The following is a 24,013-nucleotide window of genomic DNA, read 5'->3' as shown; positions in this document are numbered from 1 at the left end:
ATTTAGTTCCTTGAGTTCCTGTCTGTTGTTTTGGGCAATTGGAAAAGAGTTCAAAATGTTTTAGTAGTAACAACCAAAGTTAGATGCTTGGGAAGTTGAGGTATAATTAATATATTTTTCATAAAGCATCACAGGAAATCAATATAGCCAAAACCAGAAGCTTGAGTTTCACAACTTTTTTTCTTCTTCTGGTTACTGAACACTTATCTGTGGAACTAGCCTCACACTACTTGCACAGATTATTGTAGGCAGCTATGCTATCCTTTTGATCCCAAAGCCTTACCATATGAAAAGGTGTCTGGCAGGGGTACACCATGACCAGCAAGTTCTTGAAAGGTCCAGAACTTATTGACACAGTTGAGGATGGCTTGGGGACGATTCATCAATCGACAACCCATCTTCTCTAGGTGGCGAAGGACTGTGATATCACTGTCACTTTGGACCCAAGGTGTTGGTACACGCACAACCACCACCTGTGGGTAAGCAGTAATAAGCTCACCGTTCACCCGGAGACCTAAAGAAGGAAAATAAGAACATTCCAATCAACTACAAGGTTTTCAGGAAGATGTAAACACGCAAAGAAATACTGCCCTGTATCTAATTACATCAGATTTCAATGATGAGCATTAGAACAGCACAACTCTTCCTAAAACGCATCTTTTCAGTTGTGATGTTTCATATATATTACTTTTAGCCTACTTAAAACTACGACTAGGCAAAGAACGTTGTATGAGGGCACATAATCTTGGGCTTCTTCCCAAGATTAAAGACTTTCTAGGTTGACATGTCATCCTTTCTATGCGCGTTAGCTGCACACTACATTGACATGGGCAGTAACAATACCTCAGGAAGTCTCTGCCTCTCACAAACATTTATTGCCTACATGACACAGTTTATAACTTTCCCAGTCCCAGTTGTATCGATCCCTCTGATTTTGGCACCACGTTGCACAACAATTGCCAAAGTAACTGAGGCTAGATATGACCCTTAAAAAATAGCAGTATTTTTAACATGACCAATATCAACAATCTGATATATAATAATACTCAGAAATAATTTTATCAGCTAACAGGGCAGCACCCTGTGACATTAAGACAGGAATCAGAAGGAAAGCCAGCTTTGTCACCACAACCAACATATCCCTTAGTCATGATCTATAGTTTTACAGACAATGTCTCTGGAAAAGAAACATGGGAAGAAAAGTTGCAGGAATGGAAATATGATAGGATCGGTTGGGAAGGCATCAAGCTTGATGCAGACAGTCTGGCAGCTGAAAACGAGAACAGACAAGACGTATTCAATATTCACTTTATTTGCCTTATGTTCAAACTAAAACCATCCGACTACAATGTAAAATACACAGTTGACACTGCTGTCAGCACCTTAAGGGTTAAAAAGAAAAAGTGAACTGAGAAATCACAGTTCATCTGCATTTCTGTGCCTACGAAAGGCCTGCTCCTTCAGATCTAGCCCATATTAATTATCTGTTTAGTTCTATTCCAAAGATGTTACTTTACAAATACAAACTTGCATCTACTCAATCTGTAGACACACATATTGTCAGGCAATATATTTTCATTTAATTTTCATTTAAAGGTGCATTTGAATTAATGTGTGTGTTGGGGGTGAGAATTCCTCTCTGTACTTCCTATTTGGTTTTCTTCTCCCAGCCAGGCTGTATTTTAAAGCTTGCATTAAATATAATGAAGTAACCACCTAACTCCCCAAACAGAAGTAGAAATATGCTGTCCAGCCCTCAGGAGAGCATAGAACCATACTCTGGAAAGGCCAAAACAAAGCCATATCCAATACAAATCCTTTTTTTTCAGTACCCATTGCCATAATTGTACAGAGATGAGAGAACATAAGCAGACGGGTGCTCTGGCTGCTCACCTCATTAGCACCAAGCACTGCCGCATTGCAGCTGACATGACTTGCGTGTTTAAACAAGCAGGCTTCAGATGCACACACAACCATTTTATAGAAGCATCTCAAGCAAGAATAAAAACAAAAGACTGATAGAAGTCTGAGCAGAATGTGAACATCAGTAAATAGACTATGATCTCCTTTAGTCAGAAAAAGAGTACTGATTTGGCAAGCAGAAGATTTTAACTTGTCATTCAGATTCCATTTCGCACATGTAGCAAATACATTTAGGTTTACATCCAACTACACCCCCTTTTTGCCACTGCAATTGCATGCATGTCCTGATCCACGTGCAAGCTGTGCAACAACCCATTTTAGAAAGGACTATATTTTCTACAGACCTCAAAGATTGCCACTGTACATCTCTGCTGTGAGCCTAAACTACACAGTTTACTAATTCACATCATCTCAGAGTCTGTTTTGTTATTCTTCTTTACAGTCATACCACGTGCTGAAATTCTGCACAACTGAGTTTGAAAAAGCAAACAGAAGTGATGCATATGCCTGATAGGATATTCTCCTGAATACCTGGATTAAACTTGACTATCAGACTGGTTCAAATTCAGTCAGGTCACCACTCCCCCTGGAGTGACATTGGATGTACAATGATGTTATCAACAGAATAATCTGAGCTTTTGTTCCCAATTCAAACATTTTCTCTTTTCTCCAGAACACTTTTTTCTCTCCCTTAATAGAAGACAGTTTACAAACAAAGAGAAGAGCTACTCAATGAAATGTATAATTTGAGTCACCACTACTGACATGCGCCACAAAAATTAGCTGCAGTCTCCCAGCAACACAGTGCTGCAAACAGAAGCAGCTTTATTACAGTAAAAAGGAGCCAGATTCTGCCATTTTGAAAAACAAGCTTGTATTCAGCATTCCATCCGAGATCCAGCAGCTAATGGTCATTATTGCTGAGTGGCTGATAAAATAATATTTATTCACTATGATACACTGAAACTTGTAACACAGAAAATATCAGTGCATACAATTAATTTATTTTCCAAAGAACTAATTCTTGTACACAAAGATGGAGAAAGTTAGTGTTTGTTTGTTTTTTTGTTTTTTTTTTTTTTTAAAGATAGGCTACAGTGGGATTAATCTTTTCTTTTTTCTTTTTTCTTTTTTTTTTTTTTTAAATGGAGATGAGCTCTCTGTCCTTTGTAGTAATAGCACCATTCCAGTCCCAGCGGAGTAGTAGTGAGTTACATTCATAGTCACCTGCAGACAATGAACCAAATTCACAAACAAGCAGAAGGCAGATGTTCAGACCATGTGCAAGTACCTCAACAAATAACAGCTTGGTCCATTCATTGGCTTTCTCAATGGATGCCCATGACATTGCAGACATAGAAAACACAGACAGCTGTAGAGTCCTTTGAAGTACCAATAACAACAGCAAGGAAAGGGAGATTTCACTGACTCTCAGATATCACTAACTTTACCAACATCCATTTTACACTGCTTGGAAGACAATTTCTCAAGTTATCATAAAACATTTTGGGTATTCTTTGGCCCTGTGAGACAGAGGACTCCTGAGATGGAATATCATACTATAACAACAAATGTAAAATCTGTGCTTGAACAAGACCTTTTCTTCCACTCACTACCAGCTTTCCTTGGTCTTTCTCTGTGAGATGTTTCCAAAACTACATATGACAGACCCTTAACATTATACTGCAAATATCACTGTGTTCAGACCAAAGTGCAAAAGGAGTTCTTGCAGTAAGAATTGTAATCACCTGGGAATGAACTTAACCAGGTTACGCTATGTCCTTCAGATAAAGCCAGAAAGCCTCAAGTTTCTCTCAAATACAGCTCAAAGCAACTCATGATAACTGAGCAGGTAAGTACATGATTCCTCATCAGCTGGCCCAACTGGTCCTGCTGCTTGTCACTCTCAAAGAGTAACAGGTGAGCTTGAAGTATAAAGCACCTGGTCTCTACTGAAGAGTTTTACTGTGATCCAAACAGATTAGAAGCCATCACATGAATCTCTGAAGTCCACAGAAAACAGATGCAACATTAAACTCCAGCGAAGATGGAAGAAAGAGGCAGAAACTTCTGCTGCTGCTACCAGTGAAGTCAGGAGACATGTATCTATAGCCTAAGAAAGTCCTTGAGACAGTAACATCTAATACAGTGCAGCCTATTTGCACAGCACTTATATGGAGGACAACAGTTTCCTCTCTACAGGCTGATTTAGTAGAATTTTAGGGTGGATGCACGTACTTTAAAAAATAAAAATTAAAAATAACTCTGGAATTCCTCAGTCCTCATTCACACATGCAGACTTTTTTAGTAGCTTATGTCTTCCTGTCTATGACAACTGTGGTGGTTTTACTCGGGTGGGCAGCTGAGTTCCACCACGGCTGCTCTCTCACTGCCCCTCCTCAAAGGGAAAAGGGGAGAAAATATGACACAAAGGACTCGAGGGTTGAGATAAATACGGGGAGATAGCTTGACAATTATTGTGATTGGCAAAACAGACTCAGAGTAGGGAGATAGTAAGATTTATTGCCTATTACTAGCAAGCTAGAGAAGTGATAAACAGAGGAAACAAAACAAAAAAGCCTTCCCCCCATCCGCCCTCTTCCACTTCCTCCCCCCGAGGGGTGTGGGGGAACAGGGCAATGGGGTTTGTGGTCAGTCTATGGCACTTCGTCTCCGCCACTCCTTCACGGTGGCTCTCTGCCCCTGCTCCCCGTGGGGTCCCTCCCACAGGATGCCATCCTTCCCGAACTGAGCCTGCAGGGGCTGCCCACAGGCAGCAGCTCTTCAAGCACTGATCCCACATGGCTCCGTCCCACGGGGTCCATCCCCCAGGAGCAAACTGCTCCAGCACAGGTCCCCCACAGGCAACAGCTCCCCCCAGACCCCCTGCTCCTGCGTGGTCTCCTCTCCACAGGCTGCAGCTCCAGCCGGGAATCTGCTCCGGTGGGGGTCCTCCACAGGCCGCAGCCTCCTCCAGGCCACCTCCACCTGCTCCACCAGGGGCTCCTCCACGGGCTGCAGCGTGGAGATCTGCTCCATGTGGGACCCATGGGCTGCAGGGGGACAGCCTGCTCCACCAGGGGCCTCACCACAGGCCGCAGGGGACTTCTGCTCCAGTGCCTGGAGCACCCCTCTCCCTCTCCGTCACTGACCTTCGTGTCTGCAGGGCTGTTCCTCACTCCTCTCTCTCTCCCAGCTGCTGTTCCCAGCAGTTTTTTTTTCCCTTTCTTAAAAGTGCTCTCACAGAGGCGCAAACAGCATCACTTATTGGTTCGGCTCTGGCCAGCAGCAGGCCCCTTATCTAACATGGGGCAGCTTCTGTATTCTTCTCACAGAAGCCACCCCTATGACCCCTGCCACATAAACCCACTACACCAACTTCTTTCATGAAAATTCAATTCAGTTACATTTCTCAATTATAAAACCTCATTTTTAAGAGTTATCATTTAGGTGGCACACATTCCAAATGAAATGCCTCAAAATAGACATGCAAACAAAACTGAGTTACTGTGACTTAACAAGTTGCTGCTTGTCAACTAAGACTCCTAAGCTGTCTATGTGCTTGTTCCCACCCTACAGCAAAAACAGAAGGCCAAATGCTTGACCTTAAGCCTCAGTGAAGAGGTTTCACAATGAATCTCACTACGCAACTGGGACAAGCTAAGTGCATAAACACATTAATGATATCCTGTAAAGCTTGCAAGTCAAACACACTTCTGCAAGTCAATCACATCCACAGACAGAGTACATAAATTCCTGAACTGCAGCCTCATGCCTATTACAATCCATAAGCGTCAGTGTTCACCTATCCATTTAGGTTAACCTACTTTCTTCTTGTGCTTTAGAAACTCTAAGCAGCACTTTCACATTGATGAATGGCTATGAAGGATCAAGATTTCAAGTAACAGTGTGCAGCTTCTGAACATTTTAACTCGCACCCAAGCAGCATTTTAAATTACTAGTCATTTCTGAAACTCAATTTAGTTTTGCATGCTACACAAATCCCTTCCAAATTCTACAAGAATCAGTTCATCAACAGGTTAATAGCTAATGCAAAGCAACATCTCACGTTATCTCGTGTTATAAACAGCGGTATTTTAAGCTGAAACAATGCGTATGTTCACAGAAGGAATATGGTTAAGGGATAGGTCTGAAACCTCTAAGATTTGCTAAGGACATAAGAAATAATTAAAGGTTTTATGCCTCTCATTATGGCAAACATTCAGTATTTTATACAAAATATAAATCACAGTAATATCAAATAAGTTGGTTTTAAGTATTTTCATTCCAAATCATTGTTCTGGAAAACAGTCAAAAAAAAAAAAAAAAAAGCAAACTGACTCACCAAGACCATGAAGTACCCAGCATCCAAATTCAGGTCTTCAAGTACACCATGACTGTAGAGACCATAGCTTGGTTAAATTCTTTAAAAGCTAAGTGCATAAAGTATTCAATGCACAAGCACAAGGAGAACTGGATAGACTTCCAGTAAATCAACTTACTGGTATCAAGCTTCTATTTTTATGCAATTTAAATCATCAGTATTAACTGATATACTATCACAGATAAAAAGACTGAAGTAGCTGGAAATGTCAGAAGCTATGGCCTGAAGAAACCCAAAGGACAATGGCATAAGAGAAAAGAACTTTCTCAGCAAAAAAATACATTTACTTCTATGTATGTAAAAAAAAAAATACAGTAAAGAGGTTTCCATAATCAAAACCATAATTCAAAAAAGAAGCAGAAAAGAACTGTTTCAGTATTCAGATGGATCCAGTATGTAGAATACATTTTTAACTGCAGTAGCATACAACTGGAATAATACATGGTCATTGTGCATGCAACATTCCAAAAAAAAAAAAAAAAAAAGTTTGAATTACATTTTCAAAAAAATGAAACATACACCAGCTCCATCACATTCCCAACGGGAGCTAACATGGACTGAGAACTTCCCAAAAAATTACACTGAGGAAAAATCCTCAGAGATCTGTATGCTAACCTGAAAGTCTCCAGGCTCTCTCAACTTCACTATACCGGTTTATTCATCCAGACATCCACAGATTTGCTAATGTTTCCCAAATGAACAGACATTCAGCAAGCAGGCTATTATGATTTCAACTTACCCAGCTGGGAAAAACAGGCTAGCCTTCCAGCACACAAACTGTTCCTCAAAATATGAGGACATTGCTTTCTGCTACCTGTTTTTCCCAATTAATCGGTTGTTGTAACAAGAATCACTGAATTTTCCTACAAGCCTTGATTCACTCTTGTTCTCAAAACAGTGCATTGCTATTTCTGGTTCATTCATCCTCCCGATATCTGTCAGCCACAAGACACTGCATAATATTTGTGTTAAAATTCTGAAGTGTTTAATAATTACTTACAGTTTAGTTGAAGATAGTTAAATGTGTTTCATTGTAATTGCTATATAAAAATTCAAAAAGGAAGTACCCCAAACTTTATCTCTAAAAGTAGATTACTGGCAATAACAAAATACATATTTACTCACCAACCTCAAAAAAAAAAAACAACAAACACATAACTGTATCTCTAAAATTCATAAAACTCCGCATACTTTGAACACAAATTCTGCCAAGAGAGTGGTAGTATTTAGACATAATTAACAAGAGCATTAACAAAATGCCATTGTGTACATCAAAAGCTTGCTTTAATCTGTTGACTTAACCTTACATATCAATCTTATAAAATGACTACAAGCAGGATAGAAGTCCACAAAATGGGTAATGCTTAGTGAAGTATAGCACTTTAAATGCAATTTTATTTAAACTAGTCCTTAACCTGAAGATAGCAGCTAAGAGCACAACTATAGCTCCAAACAGAAATAAAGCAGGAACCTAAATTGAACCAGTTTTATTTCACGCCCCTTCCTTGACTCGGACTATCTCCTACCTTCCCAAGAAAGAACACAGAATCATTCTTAGAAATGCTTGTGCTGTTGAAAATGTTGAAAAACTTGGGAAGGAGAATGACACTCAAAGCGATTGTGGCCAGTCTGGATACAGCAATCTTTTCAATATGAGGGAGAAACAGGCCAGATGCCTGAATGTATACCTCATTAATACTAAGTAAACTGGTTATGGCTAGATCTGTATTTCTGAACTACATTTCTAGTAACAATACACTGCTTATAATCCCAAACCACAAGCACTTCTTTGGAGTCATGCATAAATATGAAGTGAATGGACCCAAATATAAAGATATATACTGTAAAAAGGTATATTATAAACATAAATTCATTCTAGACCACCATCTTGCTCTGAAAATGTATTGTATGGTAGGAATACAAACATGGAAACTATACTAAAATCATGTTAAAGCCTCAGCTATAACTATTATATTATGTAAACATTCACATATTTAAGAAAAACTTTCCATCAACAACAAAAAAGATACATTTCCAGAAAACACTCAAAAGGCATTTGAACAAGTAAAGATAGAAACACACATTTTAGCCAGATTCCCATATATGGATGCTTTAGTGATATAACTGTTAAGATGGATTTTTAAATAGAGTGTTGTAAAAAAAAAATATAAAAAACAAAAATGCAAAGAAGAATCAAAAGATTCAATCATTAAACAAACAACAGTATTATTTCAAATACCTTGAAAAGTTAAATTCTGTTTCTAATTTGTTCCTGAGCAAAGTTAGAAGAATTTAAGTATTTTCCATACCAAAACTCAAAAAATATATATTTATGATGAGATAATTTTGAATATATTGAAATTAAAAAATGAGTTTTGATCAAAGTTTTTAATTATTTTAATTACACTGGAGGCAAGTCTCTCACAGTTCAAGTTAATGACTCGGTGAGTGCATTTTAACTTGAATAGTGTAAAAAGCTTTCCCTATTCTTATACAAGTATATGAATGTGTGAACATACACACATGCAATATAGCCACTTCACAAACTATCATTAGATTGTCTTTGTCTATCAGATTTCCCTTCAAAGCTCATTATGAAGAAAGTGATTCTCCTTATTAAAAAGATCAGGCTCATAAACTGGATTTAGATATCCAGCCCTCACTCACTATATGCCCTTACAAATGCCTACCTAGCAACTGCACTGCAAATGCCTTTTTTTTTGTTGTTTTTGCATGTAAAAAAAAAAACACTTGGGTTTCATGATCTGACGTAAGCCAGCGCTGACATACATGGGGACAACGTTGCCTTTTACCACACTAACAGCAATGTGCTTCCATCATCTCTCTTTTGGCCTGGTGATGGTAATCAACAGGCAACTCATTTTATGGGAGGAAAAAAAAAAAACGTTTTCAGTTTACACAGCTTCATAGTTGCTGTTATCAACATAATTAACAAGGCATGGTGAGATGACAAGCAACACAACTACTTTGAGCAACTGGAAGTGTGAAATTTTAAATTTAGGGTGAGGTTGTACAAGACAGCTGAGACAACAGTCACTGAAACAAAAACAAGCAGTCTCACTACTCTCTATTCTGACCATACATTCCACTCTCCTTTGCTTGGTATTTCTGGTGCTCGTCTGATCCTGTCAGTGAGTTGAGTTGGCTTGCTAAATTTGCAGAGAACCGTTCATGACTTTTTGTGCTCAAACAGCTACCGAAAGAAAGCCCGGCTCTTTTGCTGTTGCAGCTGCTGGTTCCAAATCCACAAATGCTTCTGCACATCACCTGTGAAAGTATTTCCACATCTACCAATTGACCTGAACCCACAAAAAAAGAGGAGGCAGTGCATAGACAACAATAAGAATAGGGAAGGCTTTCCTCTACTTCTTCCATGGGCAGTGTCATCTTACAGTTTTCTGATGCTTAAAATATTTCAGATGACTTCTGAGGTAGACCAGGACTTTAGACACTATTATTTGGATTAATAACAAAAGCTTCATCAGTCGCTGCTACTGCCTAGCTTTCTGCAGCATGGTTAAAGTAACTTTAGCTTTCTTGAAGGAATCTCATTTAAAACAAGATAGTCTAAATTGTAAGGAAAAAAATCAAAAGCATTTAGTATATTTTAGTATATTTTAACTTTTAGTTCCATCTGTAAAAGGGAGGAAAACTACTTGACTAGTAGAGAAGTACAAATGCAAAATACAAAAAGGCAGCATGGGAAAAAGTGACATTTAAGAAACTGTATGAAAGGTAGTTAAAAGAAATTCTAACAGCAGTTTTCCATTTGCTTTATCAATTTCTTGGGTTTTTCTCCCCTACTCTGCTGGACTTCTGTAAGGCCTCTGATGTGGTTCCACATGACATCTTGATCTCCAAATTGTAGAGATACAGATTTGAAGGGTGGAGGAAAATGAGGGGGAAAAGAGGAAATAAAGATAGATTATTTTTGTATTTAAACATCTAGCTAACTTAATTCACTAAACTAGTCATGAAACGCTAAACTGCAAGGGAAGCAACAGGGACACAATGTGTACAGGAAAAACAGAACCATTCCTTTTGGTACTGGTCTGCATTTATGGTATGAAATACTTTCTTCTGTTTTCCACTCAACACTACAGTTGCAAAGTCGTAAGAGTTGTGTTTGCACTGTCATTTGTAAGAAGTGGTCCTAGGACTCACACTCACCCTCCTCACAGTGCCTCTTCTTTTGTGCTAGCAGCAATGCTCATGGGTATACAGTGAATCAGATGAGGCAATTATTCTGAATTAATAATCAAGCCAGCAATGACATTCATTTTTTACCCCAGAGGAATTCTTAAGTTTTGTTCATTATGTAGCCATAAAAAATAAAAAAAAAAAAAGTTTGATCTAAGTATAGAACCAGTGTGACAAACAAGCAGGCACCTCTCTATGTTTGCTGAGAATATGTATCATACAGAGCAGGATATGACCAAAAAAAAATAGTCAGAAATAATAACATAAAGCAGTGGGAATACTCAGGAATACAGCCCTAATGCTTATAGATTCTGTTTATTTATAGAGGACTCTGTATTATTTTCTTTGGATTAGCTTTTCTCTTTTGTACTAGGGTTCTTAGATAAGATAATTAGTTTAGAAAGATATTCAGATAACATCCACTGAATCTGAATGTCAAATTAATATAATGTTCTGACAGTTGAACATTGTGTGAATCAGAAATGTGTTGATACACCTCTCATGTCTTGTACTGATAATACACTTTCTAGAAAAAAAAATAAACATGAACTGAAAACCAAACTATTTCAAAATGTCACCAAAGCCAATTCAAAATGTCACCAGGGCCGTTCCAAGATGAGATGGATAAATAATTTGTACACAATTGTAATGATCTTAGAAAGTAAATGTTTTAACAAACTATGAGTACTCTGAAGACACAGATTGGCACTCCCAAATAAAGTACCATAATCATGTTAATATGTCAAAGCATGAGGCAAGTCTAAGAAAAAAGCAGTGGAGGGAAAGAAAGGGAAAGTAATCTACCTAGAAATCACAGATGCGACCATTGCTTTGTAGAGCTTAGGGATATGGTTTAGTGGAGGGCTGTTAGCGTTAGGTTGGAGGTTGGACTCGATGACCTTGAGGTCTCTTCCAACCTAGAAAATTCTGTGATTCTGTGATTCTGTGATCCAAAGATCAGTAACTGATGAAGAATTAAAACCTACATAATGATTACTTGAGATCTGAATTAAGAACCGTTCTCTCCCCCTATTTCTCTCTCCCCTTATGAACATGGGTATATGTGACTAGTGCTGAACCAACTTGCTTTAGATGACAAAAGCAGCAGGGACCTGACCCAAGCAAACACTAGTGAGTTACAGCTGCTCCGGAGTTACCAGAGCCACAGTGAGAGAAAAAGAAAACTCAAATGTAAGAAGAGGAGCATGCTCTTCCTCTTCTCATAGCAGCAGCTTAACAGTTCTGTGAACATCAGTTGCAATGCATGGTTTCTTGAAGAGGGTAGAAGTAACAGTTTCCTTGTCATAAAAAGAACTTCATCCTATACCCATCTCCGTCCTGCTTGCACTTCAAACTTTTTTGTACTTTTAAAAATATAAAGCATGACTCAACTGACAGAAAACCTCCTTATATCAGATCTCTGTCCTTTTATATCATCTTTCCAGAGCCCATCTACACTGAGAGCCTTACAAATACTGAGTGCTGGGCTCCCCCTCAACCCCAGATGCACAGTCATAAACATCAAATGTTTCAAACTTAAAATACAAAAAGCCTTCAATGTGATAGAACAAGACTAGAGACAAATACGTAACCAGCCTTACTGCAAACTCACTCCACTTTTAATGTTCAGTCTCTCCCATGTTTTGAACGTCCAACTTCCATTAATTTTAAATATCAGATGAAGAAATGAACTAAGAACCCACCCCCAGAAAATGGGGTCAGAAAGGTCCTTCCAAAAGCAGAAAGAAATCCAGAGGAAAGCAACTCAGAATGGCAGAGGCTTCACCTCCAACCCGAGATGAATCTAAAATTTTCCCTGCTATGCCAAAAATAAGGCACCCTTCTGAGAGAACTAGAGCTCTCCATCCCCCAGAAGAAGAAATCGAGCAGAGAAGGCAGGAGACTGGCATGGCTGAGCAAGGACCTGCAGCTTAAACCGAGGGAAAAGAGGGAAATGTACAGGAAGTGGAAGCAGGGTTGTGTAGCCTGGGCAGAATACAGGGGTGTCGTCCAGATGTGTAGAAATGGGATCAAGAAAGCCAAGGCACAGATGGAGCTGAACTTGGCAAGGGGTGTGAAGAATAACAAGAAGGGGTTCTACAGATACATAGGCAGGAGAAGACAGGCCAAGGAGAGTGTTCCCCCTCTGATAAATGAGACGGGAGAACTGGCTTTCTTAGACATGGAAAAAGCTGAGGTACTCAGTAAGCGCTTTGCCTCAATCTTCACTGGTGGTCAAGCTTCCTATGTCTGGCGGGACCCTGAACCTCGAGGAGATGGTGAGAGGAGCAGATTCCTTCTCACCGTGACAGTGGAACAAGTCTGGGACCACCTCAGGAAACTGGATGTGTGTAAGCCCATGGGGCCAGATGGTATGCATCCCAGGGTGCTGAGAGAAATGGCTGGTGTGGTTGCCGAGCTGCTCTCCATCTCCAAAAATCATGGCTGTTGGGTGAAGTCCCCGGACACTGGAAAAAGGGAACTATTACTCCCATTTTTAAGAAAGGGAGAAAGGAAGACCTGGGGAACTACAGGCCAGTGAGCCTCACCTCTGTGCCTGCGAAGATCATGGAGCAGATCCTCCTGGAAGACATGTTAAGGCATGCACGAGATAAAGAGGTGATCCAAGACAGCCAGCACTGCTTCCCCAAAGGCAGATCTTGCCTAACAAATCTGGTGGCCTTCTATGATGGAGTGACGGCATCGATGGACAAAGGAAGGGCAATGGGTATCACCTACCTGGACTTGAGCAAAGCATTTGATATGGTCCCTCACCACATTCTTCTCTCTAAATTGGAGAGGTATGGATGTGACAGATGGACTGTTAGGTGGATAAAGAATTGGTTGGCTGGTCACAGCCGAAGGGTTGTGGTTGACGGTTCTACATCTGGGTGGAGGCCAGTCACAAGTGGTGTCCCTCAGGGGTCGGTCTTGGGTCGGTGCTCTTCAACATCTTTATCAATGACACAGACAACGGAATCGAGTGCACCCTCAGCAAGTTTGCAGATGACACCAAGCTGAGCGGTGCAGTTGATACAAGAGGGAAGGGATGCCATCCAGAGGGACTGGGACAGGCTGGAGAAGAGGGCCCATGAAAACCTAATGATGTTCAACTCAGCCAAGTGCAAGGTGTTGTGCTTGGGCTGGGGCAATCCCAGGTATTTATATAGACTGGGAGAAGAACCTGAGAGCGAGCAGTCCTGTGGAGAATGACTTGGGGGTCCTGATGGACAAGAAGCTGGACATGATGGACATGATGGACAAGAAGCTGGACATGAGCCAGCGGTGCGCACTTGCAGCCCGGAAGGCCAACTATGTCCTGGACTGCATCAACAGAGGGGTGGCCAGCAGAGAGAGAGGTGGTTGTCCCCCTCTGCTCAGCTCTTGTAAGACCCCAGCATGCAGGCCTGGGGCCCCCAGCACAAGAAGGATGTGGAGCTCTTGGAACAGGTCCAGAGGAGGGCCACTAACACGATCAGAGGGCTGGAGCACCTCTCCTGTGAAGAAAGGTTGAGGGAACTGGGCTTGTTTTGCCTGAAGAAGAGAAGGCTCCAGGGAGAACCCACTGCAGCCTTCCAGTGCTTGAAGGGAGAGTATATACAGGAGGGGGAATGCCTGTTTCCACGTGCTGATGGTGATAAAACAAGGGGAGTACTTTTAAACTAAGACAGGGGAGATTTAGGTTAGATGTTAGGAGGAAGTTTTTCACTCAGAGGGTGGAGAGGCACTGGAACAGGTTGCCCAGAGAGGCTGTGGATGCCCCATCCCTGGAGGCTTTCAAGGGCAGGCTGGATGCGGATCTGGGCAGACTGCTCTAGGGGTTGGCAACCCTGCCCAGAGCAGGGGGGTTGAAACTAGATGACCTTTTAGGACCTTTTCTACCCAGGCCATTCTATGATTCTATGTATCTTTCATACCTGGATCCCATTTCAAAAAAAAATGACATCTGGAAGCACTTATACATTGTCAGGAACCTTTAAGAAATAATATTCAACTACCTGTCCTTTTCAAGTGTTCCTAGACACACTTCACTGAATTTTGGGGAATGGAAAGGTCCCCTCAGATAGGACCCTCAGATTACTGTTTTGACCTGTCATTCCAGTCTAAGGACTTCCTAAACAAAAGTGCATTAAATTTATGAATTGGAGGCATTCACTATGGAGACAAATTACTCTTGAACGGAGTTATTCAATAGTGATCTTTTAGGGAAAAAAGAAGTGTTAAAATTGACTCTAAAGCTTGCAGAGATAACATCAGGTCCTTTTTTCAAGGACAGTCTACATGTATATCTCACCTTTTTTGGTGGTGGTGGTGTGGCAGAGAAGTATTTAATGTACTCAGGTATATGACATACAAGTTTGGGGTCTCTTCATAAGTAAAACATTTTCCTACGCACACCAAAAAAAATGTTGTAGACCAAATATATAACCCAAAATTGCTTAGTTTTGACAGACACCAATATAAAAGTACACACAAAGCAAAGCTAGAGATGGAAGAATTCCATTTTTCCCCACACCTCTGTAAGCTCACTCAGCTTGTTCCCTCTTCCCAGCTTTACAGGGTTAAAACCACACTGCAGTAACTGCACTTGAGTTCCATGCCAGCACTGTAATGAAAGTACAAGTATAATGCCACAGTATTATTTCCTACCCGTTCTGGATGCAGAAGCTTCCACCTAGGACCAAAAAAGTGTTAATTAATTAGACATTATCTTATTATGTTCCTTAATTAAAATAATCCACATAGACTATAACCACCTTAAAAGAAAGCATTCTTCAGAAAGACACAAACATACAGTCCTTCCAACCAGATCAGTCAAACAAGTGAAATCAAGCAGTGGTAGTATTGAACTCAGAGGCAGCAGATTACAGCAAGCAGAAGGGACATCCCCCACTGCCAGCTTGTTTCAACCTTGAAGTCCACACAGTTAAGAGATCAGGCTATCTTAACACTAATCTTTGGACTGTAAATGTAGCCCTGAGTTTAGCAATCCCTACAAATTCAGGAATATCATTATCTACATTTTATCCGAACTACAAGTTCAAAAACTTTGTCTTATTTGGAAATAAGCATCTGCCTAACTTAAAGAAACATCAGTGAGGGGCTGCTGATCTCATCATGAACAAATTAGTGTCAGAAATGGGAAACTGAAGCTTTTTTTTTTTTTTCCAACAAGCAGCTGGTATTACAAGTCTCTGTTGCTCATTTATCTACACCTTGCATAGATTCCTCTAAGAATCTCCTTTAAGTATTTGCAGATTACATTTTTAAGTTCCTCCATTTTACAGCAACACAATGAGATAAATCTCATTTCCAAATGCCACCTTGGATCCATTCTCAGTAACAGAATCATAATTTACATTACTCCTAAACTACTAAAGTAGTTACTCCTAAACTCTGCCTCTAATAATTTGAAAAGATTAATAATTCGTAGAAGAAAATGGTTAATTTCACATTATGTACCTTGGACCCAAGCAAGAAAAGGGGAGAAATTAACATCTTTCTAGAAATTCCCGTGTGAAAAGGATGCTGGACAGAGCAGTTACATGATATCGTGGTTCTAAGACAATTTAAGTCACTCTAAACTGCTGCTGTAGCAGTTTTACTCTCCAGTCACATGCAATCCTGTTGGGGCATGTAGTACTAACCACTCCCTAGCACTCGCTGCACATGCTGGCAAGCAGAAAAGCTTCCTACACTAGCAAAAAAGCAATCCTGTTCTTTTGTTGAATCAGACTTCTGCAGGTTATGCCACTGCATAATGAACCAGCTTCACTACAGCATCTGATCAACCCAAAAGTCAGTGCAACAGACAAGGCTGGGTCACAGGAACAACAGCAGTCATCTGAACAGCTTAAATTGTTAAGATCCTGCCATTTATAGGCTGCAGAATTGTATGTAGTGAGGTTTTCTTCTTTGTGCTTTTCTTCATAGCTCTATGGTCACTATGCTAGGCCAGCTTCCAACTTCACAAAAACAAGTCTGTCAACCAGATTGCTTTCTCCAATTGTTCCCTTTGCTCTCCTGTCCTGAGCCAATAGTACATTCTCCAGTGGCTCCCACTGTGCCAGGTAAGAAACATTTGCAGAAAACTGTGACAAAAGCCCAGCTGCTGGACTCATTCTACCATAATGAACAAGTGCAAGCATTGAGGCATGCAGTTTAGACATACAGCGCCTTTATCATTTGAAGCCACAGACCTTAATTCACCTCACAGCATCCACAAAGGGCATGTGCTCTCAGAATCCTGCCTCACCCTTCATCCCAAGGGGGTAAGGAGGAACGCACACTGAACGAGTCTTAGGCCAGAATGATCCTGGGAAGACTGACAGAAAACGAAGAGGAAGCAAGATATGAATATCTCAAAAACCTCCAGTCATTAAGCAACTTCTCTCTACCTTTCTGCCTATCATGACTCCACCCAGTAACCTCTACTCATTGGCAGCTCTCTGGGGAAGCTTGTCTGAACCCTTCATGCAAATGGTAACTGGTTTGTGTGCCTGAAGAAGACTCCAACAGACTTGCAAGAGACTGCCAACAGATCTGAAGATCCCTCTGGTAACAGGTGAGGAGGAACAAGTTCCGCCAGGAATGGCAGCAAATACAGCTAAACCTGACTGACGTAGCACAACGCAGAGGCAACAACAGGTGACAAAGGGTACAGACTCCTTTCAGCAGACCAAACTCTGCAAAGGGCTTCCATCTGCAATGCTGTGAATAAATTCCTAAGATTAGTCCAGCCTTTGGGCTGCTGTACCTTTCTGCTCATTTACGTGTGCACTGGTGACACTACCAAAGGAAAACCAGAACGTATCAAAAGCTGCTCCAAGCTCAAGGGGCCAGAGTGAAGAAGAGTACAAGGACCAGGTACTGTACTCCTCCATCCGGTCCGTAAGAGGAAAGGCTTGGGCAGGAGAAAAAACCTATTCCCTATCAACATCTCATTTCACAGCTGTTGCCACAAGCAAGGCTTTGGCTTTTATCATCACAAGATACTTTCTGAAGAATGGGGACTGCTGAAGAGAGACAGAATCCCTCTGACTAAGTAGAGCTAGGGTTATCTTTTTCAACAGGTTTGTTGTGAATGAGGAGGGATATAAGTCACGGTCACTGGGGGACGGTGACCAGTCTGAAGAGAAGCAGAGATACAGGGCAGCAGAGGAATACCCCTGACAGCATGATTAGTGAGGCTCTCACTTTCCCTGTGAAAGCAGTGAGAGTGGAAGCCTACCTTAAGTATTTGTTCATGCAGTCATGCCGTGTGGAGGAACAAAAAGGAGGAACAGGAAGGCCACATGCAGTGGAAAAGGTATGATGAATAGAATCACAGAACCATAGAATGGTTTGGGTTGGAAGGGACCTTAAAGATCATCTAGTTTCAACTCCCCTGCCATAAGCAGGGACACCACCCATTAGATCAGGTTGTCCAGGACCTCATCCAACCTGGTCCTGAGCACCTCCAGGGATGGGGCATCCACAGCTTCTCTGGGCAACCTGTGCCTGTGCCTCACCACTCTGAGTGAAGTATTCCTAGTACCTACTCTCGATCTACTCCTTTTTAGTTTAAAATGGCTACACCTTGGTCTATCACTACACTTCCTGACAAGAATCCCTCTCCAGCTTCCTTGTAGGCCCCTTTAGGTACTGGAAGACTGCTATGTGGTGTCCATGGAGCCTTCTCTTCTCCAGGCTCCCAACTCCCTCAGCCTGCCTTCATAGGTGTTCCAGCCCTATGATCATTCTCACGGCCCTCCACTGGACCTGCTCTACAGGTTCTCCTTATATTGGAGGCCCCACAGCTGAACACAGTACTCCAGGTGAGCTCTCACAAGAACAAAGAAGAGGGGAGAACCACTTCCCTTGACCTGCTAGCTATGCTTGTTTTGATGCAGCCCAGGATATGGTTGGCTTTTTGGCCTGCAAGCAGATGTTGTGCTTCTTATCAACCAACACCCCTAGGTTCTTCTCATGGCTGCTCTCAGTCCGTTCTTCATTCACAAATACAGGCTGAGTGGAGAATGGATTGAATGGATTGAGATCAACTTGGGAGTGTTGGCTGATGAGAAGCTGAACACGATCTCACTAGTAAACACGGAAATATGGTTGAATAGTTTGCATGTCTGGAGTGCTGTGGTGAACTGATAAAGGCTCTTGCAGAAAGGCTGTGAAAGTGAGGAGGAGGGTTTCTACTCCACACAAAGGAGCAGATCACATACACACAGCTTTGCTCTGCAGCGAGCAATGAGCTAGTCAAAAATTAGTAATGCATACAACTTACACACACAATTTTGACTGTGTATTACTTTTTATTTTTTTCCTCTGTGAGGGCAGTCAAACATTGGAGCTGATTGCCCAGACTGGCTGTGGAGTCATTGTTCTTGGAGGTATTTAAAAGCTGTCTGGATATGGCCCAAGCAATCTAATCTAACTTCAAACCTGGATCTAGCTTTCAAATTGGCCCTGCTTTCAGCAGAAGGTTGGTCCAGATGATTTTCACAGGCTCCTTTCAATCTAAACTGTTCTATAGTTTAGCATTCTCCTATGGTATGCCTGGCTTCTTATGTGGCTGCAAGAGTAGGACATATAGTCCACAATGCACTCTTTCACAGCTCAGATGAGTTTTGTGGGTACAATGGGAAATGTCCTTTCTTTCAAGATCGTTAGACAAGTTAATACAGTCATTAAAAAAATAAGAGGAAAGTTCTCCAAGATGAAAGTGGAAAGTGCCTCCCTCCACAGGTTTGACAGTTGGGCAGGAAAGAAGAGGCACAAAGAAGAGGCACGGCCTGATTCCCTGATGACAGTGAAATCTGGAATGCTATTTAAGAAGAAATTCAGCACATGGGTACAGGCAAACCCTGTCTGAAAATCAAACAAAGGGAAAAAAAAAAAAAAAAAAAGAAATGTAAAATTTTCATTGTTAAGCTAATAAGGAAAAAAAAAAAAAAACATTTCTCACCAGTATTCCATCCTCCTAGTGCAAGTAGTCATCCAACAATAAACTCCTTTACATACAGGTGCAGATCACAGAATCACAGAATCACAGAATTTTCTAGGTTGGAAGAGACCTCAAGGTCATCGAGTCCAACCTCCAACCTAACGCTAACAGCCCTCCACTAAACCATATCCCTAAGCTCTACAAGATGCAAGAGGTTGTCAGTGGCACAAATGTTAGTCACCATTAGGTTCTGAGTTGAGCTCAAGCCTGGTTTTGTGGAACACGTAAGAGCTATTCCAACCCTTTCATGATTTTTTAAGGTGGTACCAAAAGTCTGTCTCACTAGGAATTAGCCAAGACGGCAATAGATGGATGGCAACCCAGGCAAAGGACAGTTAAAATTTTAATCCCAGTATACTTGACATTTATAAATAACACTTGAGTCAGGGAAACAGGGACACTCAGTATCGCTAGCAAGAGAACCTGATTTGGACTCTTTTGTTATTAATAAAGACCTTCTTCACTGAGGAGGAAAGGGCATGCTATAGGAATGAAAGCCAAAAAGCTAAAAAATGGCAGTTTTCTTTCAGCAATCCTTTCTGAGCTAAAAGATACGTGTGTTTCGTGCCGAAAATTCTGAACTCCTAAAAAATTTATTTCAAGACCATAACAACTGACTGACTCTGCCATGCCAGATTCACTCATATGTACTGGTGTTCTCTTGCTGCTGCATATTAAAATTTCTCCACTTACAGCACAGCATCCTGCCTGGCCACAGAACTAAGATTGCAGCTCATCTGTGGGTCTGTTATTCATTCAGGAACAGAAGGTCCAATACTTCAAGTTGATATGCAGAAGTAATGTGTACATATATATGTTTGTGTACACATATACGTATGATTATATATATAAACACACAGACATACAGATATATGTGCTTAACTGAAGATAGATGTTCTTTATCATGAAATAGGACCTCCATGGCACCTCGTAAAACATGAAACATTTGAGCGCGCTGAAAGACGTGCTGTCTAAAGGACTCAAACAAAAAGAACTCCAGTAACAGAACAAGCCATTTTCCAAAGCAGTTGAGAAGTACAGTAGCAATGGTGACTAACCAACTTACAAATTCATAAAATAAGTACGAGAGAGAACAAGGTACAAGCACAGCCTCTCCAGGTGAAAGAATTCCTCAGCCTCAATGACAGACACGTTTTTGAATATAAATAAATCTGTGGCCATTATTCAACGACAAGATATGGGATTACACAAATAAAAGGTTTTAACTACATCACTACTGTTTTGTTTTTTTTTACTCTATCTGCATTTTCCAAAGCCTTGCTGGTAAACAGCATTGATGCATCCAGCTGGTCTGTATGTATAGCACATGCATCAATTACAAAAAATGTATGCATACAATATTACACTAAAAAACTACGTTAAAAGAAAACTATTAAAGCTGCAAAGTCAAGCACATAAAGGTTAGAAAAAGCCATGCCAAAGGGTATGCCCGTAACATTGTTCTGCTGGCCTATTCACATAATCTTCAATTACATGAACAAATATTATTTTTTCCCCACAGCATTTATCTCATGCAGTACACAGGAGGTACAGCACTCACTTAACAAGCAACTACTCAGCACTGTATTTTCGTTTAGTTAGTCCATGGATTGATGTCTTAAAATACACAGTTATTAATTTTTTCATAAGTCTTCTCTATTCCGCTTATCACAGTAACATCTGAGTGCTTCACAATCTTAATTTATTTTGTTGGCACCACAGGAAACCAGTGAGTGTTCTACTGATTTCCTATAAAGGCATGAGAAACGCAGAGATAAGAGGTAAAGAAGTAATTTTGGATGCTACATTTGAGAGACCATGATTTCTCAGTTTCCAGTGCCGCTCTGATTTATTTTGTTTGTGTACGCAAGTATTCAGCACTTTTCACAAAGCTTATCTTAGTAATCAAAGTTTGGGAACTCAGAAAATGGAAAAACGTGCAATTACAGGCAGTGTATGAACAGTCCAATTTAAATCACCATACTTGTCTTCCAGCAATGTTCTACTTCAATTGTCACCAGTTCCTATAACAAAAAAAGAAAGCCTCCTACAAGCTGCCCTCTCCTTCGCTATGCCACAACTTATGTTCCCTGAGTAGAACCACCCTGTACACTTAAGAGGGTAATGAAAAAGTAGCATGTGATCAAATGATTTAAAATGTATCCAAAAACAAATATACAAGAAAGGACACAAAAATGCAAACTTGTTTTTGAAGCTCTAAATTGGGGGTCTTTCGTGTTGCCACTCTTATTAGTATTTTAATTTTACATTTGTAGAGGATCAAAAGCAAATTTAAACACTTAGCATCTAAATAACACGTGTATGATGCTGTGGTGGAATAGGGCACAAGGGTTACAACAGTTTCGTCTCCTATACAGATCTTTGACACGAGCTGACAGAACTAAGTGTCAGCAGCACGGGGTCAGGAGCCTCCATGAGGACCAGCACCTAAGCTGAATGGACTCTACTGTCAGCAAGTATCTGTGATAGCAGCTTGAAAAGGGATGTTTCTCTGCAGGAGAGAAAACTTCTGGAAGCTTTGATTCCATTCCAGGTTTTGGAAGTGAGCAACTACCGCATGCAGCTTATTCTGCCCCCAGTTTATCACTCTCCATTCTCCCTCTAGGATTCATCTCCCTGGACATAACCTCTGGGCTTCCATTCCCTTACTGTCCCACATTTACTATGTTTTCCTTATTTATCCAGCTCACTTCCAAATTTCAGTTTCTCCTACTGTCAAATAGCTTCTTTGCCTGCAACTTTGAATACCACCCTTGACACCCATTTTCCTGCCTTGCCTCCAACCTTTTTTCTCTCTGAGGCTCTTTGTTCAGTTTGCATCTCTTCGCAGAGAGGTCTCAACTCACAACCTATGCTCTCACCAGTTTGCAGCTCCAATTTCCTTCTTGAGGGAAATGATTTCTAATTTAGCAAGAGTTTCACTGTATCCCTTCCTGTTTCCTTGTTTCTTGTCTGAACGTTTTTGGAAAGTACACTGCCTCCTCAGCAGATTCTTCCCCACTGACACAGAAGTCCCCAGTCCCAGACCAATCTCACTCTTTTTGTCCCTGCTAGATATGAATGGTACAATTTACCCCACTGTCTTTGTATCCATGACAGGAGGTATAATTGGGCCCCTCGCTACAAGAAGGACATGGAGGTGCTTGAGGGGGTGCAGAGAAGGGCGATGAAGCTGGTGAGGGGCCTGGAGAACAAGTCCTACGAGGAGCGGCTGAGGGAGCTGGGGTTGTTCAGCCTGGAGAAGAGGAGGCTCAGGGGCGACCTTATTGCTCTCTACAGATACCTTAAAGGAGGCTGTGGAGAGGTGGGGGTTGGTCTGTTCTCCCACGTGCCTGGTGACAGGACGAGGGGGAATGAGCTTAAGTTGAGCCAGGGGAGTTTTAGGTTAGATGTTAGGAAGAACTTCTTTACTGAAAGGGTTGTGAGGCATTGGAACAGGCTGCCCAGGGAAGTGGTGGAGTCACCATCCCTGGAAGTCTTCAAAAGACGTTTAGATGTAGAGCTTAGGGAAATGGTTTAGTGGGGACTGTTAGCGTTAGGTCAGAGGTTGGACTCGATGATCTTGAGGTCTCTTCCAACCTAGTAATTCTGTGTGTGATTCTGTAATGAACATGAAAGAAAATCTCCATTTTAAATTGTAGCCCATCCTGTAGCAGACATGGCCACACCACCAGAAGTCCCTTCTTTGCCTAATACAGTGGTATGTTTCAGAATTTTTAGCTGTGAAGCTTAACGAGCCTCTTTAAGATGCTTAGCAGACTCTTTTTGAAAGAGTAATATTTAGGGACAAATTTACATCTACTTTCATACATATAACAATAGCCACTTTGGCCAAACTAAGTTTCTATTCCAAGCTAGTTCTTCCAAAAACATCATTACAAATTTAGAGAAAAAGATTTTTATTGTTGTTGTTGTCTGAAGTGCTCTCCATCAACTGAATTATTTTGCTAAAAATTTCCAAAACTGTCTTCAAAAAAATATTCCAAGGTGGAGGAGGGAAGGAGGGGGATGCGAGTAATAAACAATAAAAATCTATCTTACAAGGAAAGTTGGGCCACTTGTAATGTTAAGATAGGCAGAACCATCCACAATGTCAAAAGAACAACTTATACAATGTGTCATTGTTAGAGTATGTTGCTTACAAACAGAATCAGTAGTTAAATGCAAGATATCCTGGCCCAGACTAAGCAAAGTACCGGTTTTGTGTCAGTGTTACCTGCTTGGCCAATAGATGAAAACATTTTTGCTTTATTTCATGCATAAGAGATGAAGGAATGTGCTCTTCTTACTGGAAAGCAGGGAATAAGTTATTACATGTTAGGATATTTCATCCATTTACTATTTTGAGTGTCAGTCTGAAATTATATTTTTCAATAAATCCTCTGACTTTCAGAAGTAAGCATGTCACTAAACCAGCAATTGCAACAGTTAGGTGGTGACTCATTCAGACATGAAAACAAACAAAA

The 24,013-nt window shown here is 40.9% G+C and overlaps 1 protein-coding gene across 1 annotated transcript in view; it reads right to left on the bottom strand.

Moving 5' to 3' along the window:
* RIMKLB (ribosomal modification protein rimK like family member B) overlaps positions 1-24,013 on the bottom strand; it is a gene marked incomplete at its 5' end in the record, with an annotated part of 43,134 nt that overhangs the window by 9,416 nt on the left and 9,705 nt on the right. Inside the window, one exon of the mRNA XM_084535985.1 lies at positions 284-514. Within this exon, the coding sequence (XP_084392111.1) occupies positions 284-514 (231 nt within the window). The remainder of the gene's footprint in view (positions 1-283; positions 515-24,013) is intronic.

This window comes from Aythya ferina, assembly GCF_964211825.1.
Source record: "Aythya ferina genome assembly, chromosome: 1".
Classification (NCBI taxonomy): domain Eukaryota; kingdom Metazoa; phylum Chordata; class Aves; order Anseriformes; family Anatidae; genus Aythya; species Aythya ferina.
Note: the sequence above shows the minus strand (reverse complement) of the source record. Positions and strands in the feature narration are given on the sequence as shown.